Genomic DNA, 10,909 nt, shown 5'->3' on the forward strand with positions numbered 1-10,909 from the left:
CATTGTGAGTTCACTTTGCTGCCGCCTAGTGGCAGCAAACTAGAAATACATTACTTCCGGGATTTTTTGTTTTGTTTGTTTTTTGGGGTCATTAGTTTACAATGTTCCTCTTTTTTTCTATCCACTATTTTGTTGGAGTCGGTTTGTTTTAATGCACAATCCACAAAATTCACAAACCAAAAATTTGTCAAAACATTTGACCGACCATCTTACAACATTCAGACATTTATACGCGGTTTTTCTGTTTTATGCGGTTTAAAAGCAATTTAAAAGAAACACGAATAAAAGCGCAGTTTTGACCAGTCGAATAAACACAATCCAGCAGCTAATTATGCTGATTTTACATTCAACTCTTTGAATTTAGTATTTGTTTGTAGTTTCGATTTATCTGCGCAAAAGGATAGGCCGTAGCCTAACTTCTGGAAAAAAAACCATCTCATCTAACCGGTTTGAACCAGCGCGATTCAATGTACAGTTTTAAGTCTGGTATTACTACTACCCCCCCAATTACGTAATCTGTGTCCATATAGGACCAACACAAGATATTAACATAATATTTAAGTATTTTTTTTTTGTTACCGTTTCGCGCTCACAGCCACGTTGAAGTGAAACTAAAAACTAGCCCTCTTCCGATAAACAGGATGTAGGCTGTTACATTTCTAAGAAAACGTTTTTTATACATATATATATATATGCAACGTTGAATTAAAAATGTTATTTAAGTCTAAATAAGCAATTTACTTCATAGCCAAAAAAAATTATTTCATAAAGGATCAATTTAAGGATGAATTATTGTTTTAATTACTGTTTTCTTATTATATATCTTGTTCTTTTCTTTCTTTTTTTTTCTTATTATTGTTTTTATAATCTGGAAGTCAGTAAAAGCCCTGAAGGATCTTAACATCTAAATTTGTGGACTTTAAGAAGAGAAACTTTAAAGAAAAACAAATTCATAGCCAATGATGTCCTCTAGTGTGCAAAAACAAACATTACACCTTAACTCACAGAAATGCAGTGAAAGACTGTGAAATACCAACTAAAGACTTACTTTTTTGTGCTCCACTGAACTCAATACAAATGCAGGCCAGAAGAAGATATATTAAAATGTGTTATAAATTAAAATGTGTTTTTCTTGTGAAATAAATGTGTTAAGCAACTCAAAGTGAGAATAGTTTTACAAAAATGTCACAATGCTCACATCTTGCAAAGTCACCATTGCAAATGACAAACTATTCAACTGGTCCTCTCGGTAAAATAAAGGTTACATCAAAAAGAAAGTTTTTTTTTTCTTTATATACTCAAAGTCAAACAAGTCTGTGATAGCCTTCTTCCTTTTTTGGTGTTAAAACAATCTGATTAGAATTGCGTGGCAGTTGAGAAAACTGAACAATAACTTTTTTGTTCTATTACAAAATAGTTGCAGCTAAAACTCACACTTTTAGTGAATGTGAAAAATAAATTATTTTCTAATTTTTCAGCATGCACAAAGCTTTTTTTAGGTTTAGGGTAAAACAATACATTTATTTTACAACCACAATGTTGGCTGTGCCTTTTATTTATTTTCAACTTATTTATGTAACCCAATAGCAAAGAAAAAGTAATGATGTTGTTAGAAATTTTGGAAGTCACCAAATTAACCCCAGGAGGCAGAAATTATACTTCTGTCCTTCTTTTACCAGCATTTTTGTTTTGCAAATCTGACAAAAAACCTTTGACAGTGAGAAATGCCACTGAAGACAGACTTTGAGTATAATGCTGCTTCACTTAACTTTGAAACATGCTGGGAATCCAACATGATTTAACCATTTCCATAAGGTATTAAGAAATAAAAAAAATGGTTCCAAAATATTTTGTTTCCCTGTTTGTGGTCACTTCTGCTTTCCTTTTAAAATTAATCTACATTTCTGTGATACATGTACTCTCAGCTGCTATCCAAAAGAACAAGTTCTTTGCTCCTTTACTTTTTTTTTTTTTTTTTTTACATTTTTTCCTTGTTGTCTTGTTTTGCTTTTCATCTAAAGTGGACAGCCTATATTTTTTCCATATTTTTGGACATAACGGACTAAAGCTGAAATGTGTTTCCAGTGCTTACAGTACCGAAATAATCTTGTAATGAGTTATAATTTTAACAGAGCAATAATGTGATGTAGGGGATTTGTTTTTAAGTATAAATAATACATTTGTATCATTTTGAAGCAACTTATACAACACCCAACCTCTTGCCACATTTTATTCTTTTATGACAAAAAGATCCGAGACAAGCAGAACTTTTTCCTTGGGCGCTCAGAGGTTTAGTCTTGTATGTGTGACAACACGAGCGGTCGAGGTACGGGGTGTTGGACACGCTAAATTTATAAGCACAGGATCACACAGTTCTGGGAGTTTTTAAAATACATAATTTATTACAATTAAAATATCACCCCACACACGTGCCCCATGCCATACAACAGTGAAGGGACGGAGAAGTCCAACCCAGGTAGCTGGAATTCAGGTTGGCTGATCGCAGGTGGGGGCGTGTCTGTCTTTGTACTGTTGCCTTCATGTGGTGTTGGTGGGCGGGAGTTTCCTCAATTTTTAGACAATATTGTGGAAAATTCATGTCGGTCCCCTTCCCACAATAAAATAATGGTTGGTTTCCTCTTTGGATTTTTCACATATATATACACATAAAACTGTCTATTTCCTTGGGATAAACTTGAAATCCATTTCATCTGCTCTGTTCACAGAAAGGAACACTTGCAGCAGTGCCCATGTCGTGCAAAGGTGAAAAAGACTGCACTGTGTGGATTGAAATTGTAAAGAGAATTGATGAGAGAACTAAAGCAGAAGAGCAATGTACTAAGTAAAAAAAGAAGGAATAAGTAGAAAACACCTTCTTGGTTCTTTGCTCAGGTATTTCTGCACTGTTTGAAATAAAACTGAGAACTAATTGTCTGATGTTTTTTCTTTAGTTAAAGGTCACGTTAATCAGGTTTTACTTCAGCATAATGGTATAAGGAAGAATGTCACAGGGATACACTGTCATACAAAAATAAAGACACAAAACTCACACACATGGCACTACAAAAATTAAAGAGTGAATTGATATTAACAACAGGACAACAAAAATGGGAGAAAATCAATCCTCTCTGAGTTTATTGGAGTGTTGTTCATTACATGCAAGTCAATATTACAATCAACACTGTTACATTAATGGTTAAAGACTTTAAAACTGTGAGGATTCATGTTTTTTCGTGAATACATTCTCAGTTACATTATAGCAATATTATCAAAAACAATGGAATGTGTCATTAAGATCCAGTTTGTAATGCAATTATAAATGTTAAAAGAGAATACAGTAAATTAGAAAACATTATAAGTGTTGTATCCCCATTGTTTAGTCGTCCTCTCTTCATACGCTCATAGTGACCTGGATGAACTGAGGACACACAAATATTGCTGTTATTGTTAAAACTTGACAAGTGGTAATTAAAAAAACAGAAATATCTGATAAAAGTGTCTCACTGCCACTATATGGCTCTAATCTTGTGCAATTAAAGCAGCTTAAAGAACAGAAAAATACATATTTAATTAAAAAAAACTTTTTTTTTTGGTCAGTGTAAAACACTATATGAGCTAGAACATAGTTTATAAGTTTCTACACATAGAAAAATACTACTCTCCCTAATTGGATAAAAAAATTACAATCTCATATTATTAAAGCACAATTTTATTCATGTTTTGGACTTGACTTGAAAAGGCTCATTTAAATAGATTACCTAAAATTAGACCTCTTTTTTAATCATTTATTTGCCTTTTGGTTACTCCTTTTGAGAGTCATCACAGTAAATTTTTCACCTTTATCTAAGCTTCTCCTCTCACCGCACAAAAAATGTCAAACCATCTCACTCTGCTTTCTGGCATTTATCTCTAAAACCTCTAAAATGAGCTGTTCCTCTGATGAATTCCTTCCTGATCGTGTACATCCTCGTCACTCTCAGAGAACCTCAACATCTTCAGCTCTGCTACTGAGTATTTAAAGACTCACTCCAATGAAAATTGTGTTTCTAGCTTGTTCTTGTAGCATTTTCTCACATTTATTTAGAAAATTATGATTATAACTTAATTTCTGAGTATTTCTTTATTCAAATCATTGTGGATCAGGAGCAAACGAAAAAAAATACAGTTTTAAAAAGCTTGTACTTGTTACGTACAAAACTACAAGCTCCCTGCTCTGATTAATTCTGATGCATCCGATAAATAGATTGAACATCTATGTTTTCTTCGCCTGAGCTGGCATCTGGATCAAAACCGTACAGCTGGATCACTCCGATATTGCTCAACAATTTTGTTGGGCTATGTAAGGTGCAGTAAGCTAGCGGGAGAGAGTGTAAACAAAGGGATGATGGGAAATAAGGGCAGGCTTACTTTGCTCCAACAGTCCTATCACAACTTAGAAGGATATTTCTAAATAAATATTATCGCTTTTCAAAAACTAAGTCCTAAAAACTGGCAGATTTTTGGACTTTTGTCTGAAAACAACATAATCCTATTTTTAAAAAATAGATCCAACTGGATTGTAGAGAGACTTTAAACATCTGAATCCCAACATCAATCCTTTGAAAGAAAGTAATACCTTTCTTGGTTAGAAATTTTTTAAATTAAGAAAAAAAAAAAAAAATGTAATATTTAAAAGATTAAAAAAGTTTAAACTCACATCATCGTACTGAAATAAGGCGTTTCCGCTCTGGTTTGTGTCCCTTCTTCGGAAATGGTCTAATAAAAAAGAGAGAAAGAGATGTCAATATCAATAATAAAACATCTTACTACTCATTATAAGTCAGGGTAATTGGCTGGATCTAATTCTTTATGCCATCAACCCAAACTATTTCTGTGTAAGACTTTAGAAAAACACATTTGAGATAAAATCAGATTAGATCAAAAAGTGAATAAAAAATGTAGGACATTATAAATTATAAATGCTCAGAGTAGAAAGCTCCTCCATTGAGGTAATAAAAATCTATAAAGTTTTGCAACAACCTGATAAAATATAAAAAAGGTAAAATAAGTTTTATACAAAAAGACACACGAGAAAAGGCCGAATGCTCAAACAAGTTTCTGAAAGATGAAAAAAGGCTTGATTTGGGTTTTTCTCACCGGTAAGAGCCCGCAGTCTCACGCTGCAGCTGACAAAATCATCGAAGGGGATTCTGCCGTGATTGCTGTAGCGCTTCATGATGCAGTTCATGGCCTGAGGGCTCAGATTGTACCCTAAACAAAGAGATACACTACTTAGATTTGGATTTATGTGATCCCCTGAAGCAGAGGAAGCTTTAAAAGGCTCATCTGGACTCAGTTTTTTAAAAAAGTCTGGATTTTTAAAACATTTTCTATTATGTCGCCATCCTGGATAACTGAGTCTTCTTCACATTAATTTAGCGTCTATTGTTTTAATAAGCTTTTTCTGGATAAATGAACTGCCATGAGGTAGAAACAGAGAAGTTTAGAAACAAAGTTTACACAAACATTCAGAAATATCGACTATTTTTTTCCTTCCTTTTACAGACTAAAGAAAAATAATTTCATGTCCAGTTATACCTTTAAAAACTGCAGTAAACAAAAATCTATCAACGAGAAAACTGAGCTCCAGCAAAACTTCAGAATTAATTTAAAGGCTGACTTGTCCACGTATTCCATTTTGTTCTTTCATGATACATGTGTGAATTACATAAGTCATAACTGTGTTTTGTGTTCCTCATTAGGGGATTTTTTGCTTCCTGGGCCACAAAAGGTTCTAAAATTTGACTGAAGGGCCAGACCAGGAGCGGATGCTTGGAGTGTTTTGATGATCCACCTCATAAAAGAAAAAAATGACATAGAATCTGGACGAAAACATGCTTTAGTTTTGGTAAAAAATAATCTAGAAATTGAAAAAGAACATTTGGAAGCATTTTTGTTTTTGAAATTGTGGCTTTTGTTCTCATTTTTGTCCCAAATCTCCTGATGGATCGATGTCCATCAAGGAAAAACAGCAAATATGGAGAAATGCTGCATTCATGTCCTCTTGGAAAATTGGAAAAATTAGCGTTCGACTGGATAAACACCCACGAATGTTAGAAAAACAACAAATCTTCCAACCCCACATAAATGCAGAATAACTTTCTGCTCCTAAACAAATCGATTTACTTGTAGTGCACAATCTCTGGGGAGACAGCAGAATTACAGGGAAAATAAAACACTATTTAAGGATTATCAATATAATTAAACAGTTTAATGGGCTGCATATGGACGTAGTTTTTCCACCCTCGGGTTGGCAAGTCTTTACATGAATCAGTTTGAGCTGTTCAAAATTTTGGGTCTGTTGTGTATGTGCAGATTATATGCAATTATTATGTAAATCTAATGAAATTGTGTGTGATTTTTGGCAAGATGCATATGCAAATTTTGGTGGTTTATTCGTACTACTTGTGTGGTTTTAATGTGGCTCAGCCATTGAAAATTTCGCGAAACTTTCTCACTTTTTCCGCACATATTCAATGACCAATTGCGCAAATCGTACGTAGCAGCAGTGTGACACGGCCATAAGATAAGGTATTGAGTATTCAATCTGCTAACAGTTTGAAACAGATCAAGGAAAAGACGTGTGACCTCTCGAGTTTGACCCGTACCTAAGGTCCTGATGGCCTGCTGCAGCTCCTGGCCCTCTATTGTTCCACTGTGGTCTCGATCAAAGGACACAAAGGTTCCCTTCCAGGCGTTCAGAGCCTGCCACAGTTCCTTAAACTCGTTGAAGCCCATGGTGCCGGACATGTCTCTCTGAAGACAGCATCTGTCAAGGACCTCTAGCATATCTGACATAAAAACCTGACCAAAGAAATAATCAAAATGTGCGATAGTAGCAGTGATATTGAGGACCTGCTGGGAAAGAAATACATCATACTGACTCTGCTGTACAGCAGTTTGTTTAGAAGGATACGTCCAGCATGTTGATCATAAGGATGCAGGTCTCCAGGCTGAAAGCTAGAAATAAAACTCATATTATTAGTCCTTTTTTTTTCTAAAAGTAGAGAAGGTTGCAGAACTGAAGAACAAAAGCTGCTGCTCTCACGCTTGTATGTGCCGGAGATGCCGGATTGAGTGAGGCAGGCCTGCAGCTCGTCCGCTGTGATCTGTCCATCCTGGATAAAAGTTATTTATTTATGAAGCACATGAGTAGCATGAACACACAAGACAATGAAACTAGCTCTTTTACACACAGTAGAAAAAGTAAAACATGCAGAAAGGTGGAAGAAGCCATAAAGGTTAAAGTTCACCAACAGAAGGTGGCAAAATGCAGACCAATAACCGACAGTTGTTGCACAAAAGTAACAGGAAGTAGCATTGCTACAATGAATGAACTTCTCCAAATTTGGTGAGGATGTAATTTTAATTAAATGGGTTTCTTACGTGTCCGGCCACTGCCGAGAAATATCCATAAAGAGGATCCTGCTGCTGAAAAAACAAAACAAAACAAAAAACAAAGTCAAAACTATTTTTATTTGAGGAGTTTGACACTTTTAAGATTAGATGAAACAAACAAAATTGGAGTCTTAAACATCCAACTTAGAAATTAACATGGAAAAAAGTAATGTGACTCATATTAATCAATTTATCTATAAATCAACCTTTGTTTAATTTGTATTAGATTGTATATAAAGTATTGCTCCAGTACTTTTTTTATTTAACAAGTTTTTTTTAAATATATTTCTATTAAACTCAAATTGTGCTTAAAGTTCTCCTTTAATCATATTTTGATCCATTTTAAAAGCGTTCCCAGCGTTCTTTACGTTATGATTATGCAGGAGTTCATCAGAAATTTGGCTCAGAGTTTCAGGGAAAACAGTAGAGCAGAAGTAAGCCTCCACTTATTTCCCACAATCCTTTTGTTTACACTCTCTCCTGCTAATTTACAGCCCCTACAACAAAAGCTAACATACTGGTGCAACACAATGGTAGCAATATCGGAGAAATCCAGCCGTACAGTTTTGAGCCAGATGAAGAAAACATCACAAATAGATTTATGAACATCTGTTCATAAATCTATTTGTCTGCAGTTGTTTGCTTATAAATGGAGCGGAGCAAGTAGCTTGTGGCCCGCCCATTTTACTTGCATCACAAAAGAGTTTTTCTACGAAATCTTTTCATCTGCTCCTGATTCATCTCGATTTAAATAAAGAAATACTCAGAAAAATAGTAAATAATAGTAATAGTAATAGTAAATAATCTTATTTTTCTAAACACGTCTTCTATTAAGAGAAAAATGCAGCAAGAACAAGTTAAAAAACACAGTTTTTGTTGGAGTAGCCCTCTAAAGACAAAAAAAACAAGTGATTCCTGATGTTATCCTTCTAGTATAACAAGTTATTCTTTGTATCTTAGCATAATTTTAAACCACTTTTATCAGTTTTTATCATAGGGCGCCAATGCAGAGGAGACCTGTGAATGACCTCTGACTAATCTACAAACTTTGTTGATCTTTGATCTCCTGGACATGATTCAGAAAACCATGAGGAGTGTTAAATATGTTTAATAAACCTATGGGCATGTCACCATAAACTATAATTTCCAAAACTGCCATAAAAAGTAATTGCTACAATCAAAATAATACATTAACATCAAGATCTTTTGTAAAACCATGTTGACACTCAGGTTAAAACCACTTAATTGCAAATATAAATCATTTAAATGAATATAATAATATACTTTGGTTTAAAACCGACATTTTTTAATTACAAAAAATAAATCTGAATGTAATAAAAATATATGTTATTTTAGCAATTTATTTATTAGTCATCTAACTGGTTAAAAGTCTAACATCCGTTCATATTTTATGATAACCTTAGGCTTTGGTTTATCTTAAGAATAAAGTCTAGAGAATAAAAAAGTAAATTACTTGGAATTAAAACAGTCTATAAAGTGCAGAAGTGTAACTCTATATTCAGATTGTATTCAGTACGCGGCTGCATTGTTGCAGTTTCTTACCATTCCCGGGACTCCTCCGGGTGGTGCTCCATATCCAGGATAGGCCATTTGTGTGATATCTCACAGGAAAACAAGCCAATTAAAAGAAAAACTTCGCTGTTTTTGCAAGGATGTGTCTGGCTGTGGACACAAACACTTCAAAGCAAAGTGCAAGAACTTCAGAGTCGTTTGATTTTTATAGCCTACGGCAGAAACGATGGGAAAACAGGAGGTTTAAGCGAGAATTAAGTGTGAAAGCGTCAGCCTGTTTGCGGATTTTTTTCGAGTGACCAGTTTCCTGACTGCAGGGAACCATGCTGCATTCCTATTGGAGGAGAGGCACCACGTGACGCATGGACTATCCCCTGGCCGTGCCTTTGGGTGACTAACGAAGTTATTCATCTGTTGTAAATAAGTAAATAAATAAACAGGCAACATTTTAAGCCAATTCAAGGTTAAATAATGTCAAACAAATTATTTTTATCTAAAAAAATATTCTGGTTTACATAATTTACTTAGAAATTAGATATAATCTTTTTTTTTAAATCATCCGTAAACAATAAATAATACAAATAAAAGACTGCGAATACTTTTTAAAAGCTTATTGAAAATATCTAATTCATAAAAGAGGGTTTATGGAATTAAACAAGAAAAAAAACCTAATAATTTGTAACGTATTGCAGTTACACCTTGTTTACATAATTTATTTATTTTGGCAACATATGGAGCATTACACCCTAGATATGTGCACATCAAAAGCCTATTTATTGTTTGATCTCTTCCATTATTGAAATATGTCAATGGGGTGAATTGATACTTTTTTAAATCAAATTTTTTAAACATCTCACTGTTATTTATTTATTTTTTTTGAACGCATCCAGGTTCTAATGCGTGTACAAAGTTTCAATACAGCATAATTGTGCAAAGTCTCCTTCAAAATAAACAAATTATGAAATTCCCTGTAAGTACTGAAAATGTGTGTATTTTATCATGCATCCATAGAATATATGTTTCCAATGTTACAAACAAAAACAAGTAACTAAAAAAAATACTCCTCTTTGTAGCCAGACTCAAGATTCAAAGACATAATTGAAGTTGCAGGGGCAAATAAAATTGTGGGTGGTCCACCACCAGCAATAAAAAGATGACTAAGAATAAAAATAAGGATATAGTGTAATGTCCAAATGTACTTGTTTAACAAATGAATGATTAGAGGGTCCGTATTTCTTCCAGGGGAAGTGGATTTTCAGGAATCTAAAATGTGTATTCTGATTGACCTGTAGCTCTAAAGTACATTTTTTAATCAAGGTATGAGTAGAATTTTTGTATTATCACTCTCGGTGTGATATTATTACTCTTAAACTGCACAAAAAGTTGAATAAAGGTAAATTAACACATTATCGCCCAGATTGGGCATTTAGTTAAACTAAAAAGCAGGCAACAAAAGTCTTCAAAAAAAAAAAAAAAAAAAAGTAAAGAAAAACCCTTAAGTCAGTCTTTTACTTGCTGACCTCTGGACCAAAGTGGGTGTGGTTGTATTTTATTGTGTGTAATATAGATAGACTTTTGTTGCACAGTTTATTGCATTAAAGTTAACCTATTCTCAGCAGGAGAATAATGTGAAAAGTACAATTCATTCAAAATAATGAATAGTATCCATACAGCTTCTTTCCAATGTGGAGAAACAGCAGTTCCTCTGAGCTCCTCTCAATATCTCCAAGGACCATGCTGGTTTCTCTCCATCATTACCTTCTAAGTCAATGCTTGAAATACTTTTTCATTTTCACTATGTAACTGAGTTACTTGTCTCTTAAATGAAATGACACTTCCATACATATCACTGCCAATGTCCATGTGGGTATAAAAGCCTTCCAGGAGTACAAAGCAGTCTCAAGTCTAAGCACTTCCTGGTAAACTTCCTGTACTGTAG

At 34.0% G+C, this 10,909-nt stretch overlaps 2 protein-coding genes across 2 annotated transcripts in view; both read right to left on the reverse strand.

The window, feature by feature from the left end:
• The window catches only part of LOC112143393 (NLR family CARD domain-containing protein 3), a gene marked incomplete in the record, with an annotated part of 23,109 nt that extends 22,023 nt beyond the window's left edge, over positions 1–1,086 (reverse strand). Inside the window, 1 exon segment of the mRNA XM_036215703.1 lies at positions 580–1,086.
• Positions 1,087–3,106: 2,020 nt separating this feature from the next.
• LOC112143113 (sorcin) lies at positions 3,107–9,284 on the reverse strand. The gene is made up of 8 exons (XM_024266858.2): positions 9,001–9,284; positions 7,426–7,470; positions 7,088–7,157; positions 6,956–6,999; positions 6,648–6,795; positions 5,137–5,250; positions 4,697–4,755; positions 3,107–3,418 (listed from the first exon to the last, which is right to left on the reverse strand). The coding sequence occupies exons 1-8, from the start codon at positions 9,046–9,048 to the stop codon at positions 3,392–3,394; spliced, it is 555 nt and encodes a 184-aa protein (XP_024122626.1). The 5' UTR covers positions 9,049–9,284; the 3' UTR covers positions 3,107–3,391.
• Positions 9,285–10,909: the final 1,625 nt, after the last annotated feature.

The sequence above is a fragment of the Oryzias melastigma genome, linkage group LG16 (assembly GCF_002922805.2).
Source record: "Oryzias melastigma strain HK-1 linkage group LG16, ASM292280v2, whole genome shotgun sequence".
Classification (NCBI taxonomy): domain Eukaryota; kingdom Metazoa; phylum Chordata; class Actinopteri; order Beloniformes; family Adrianichthyidae; genus Oryzias; species Oryzias melastigma.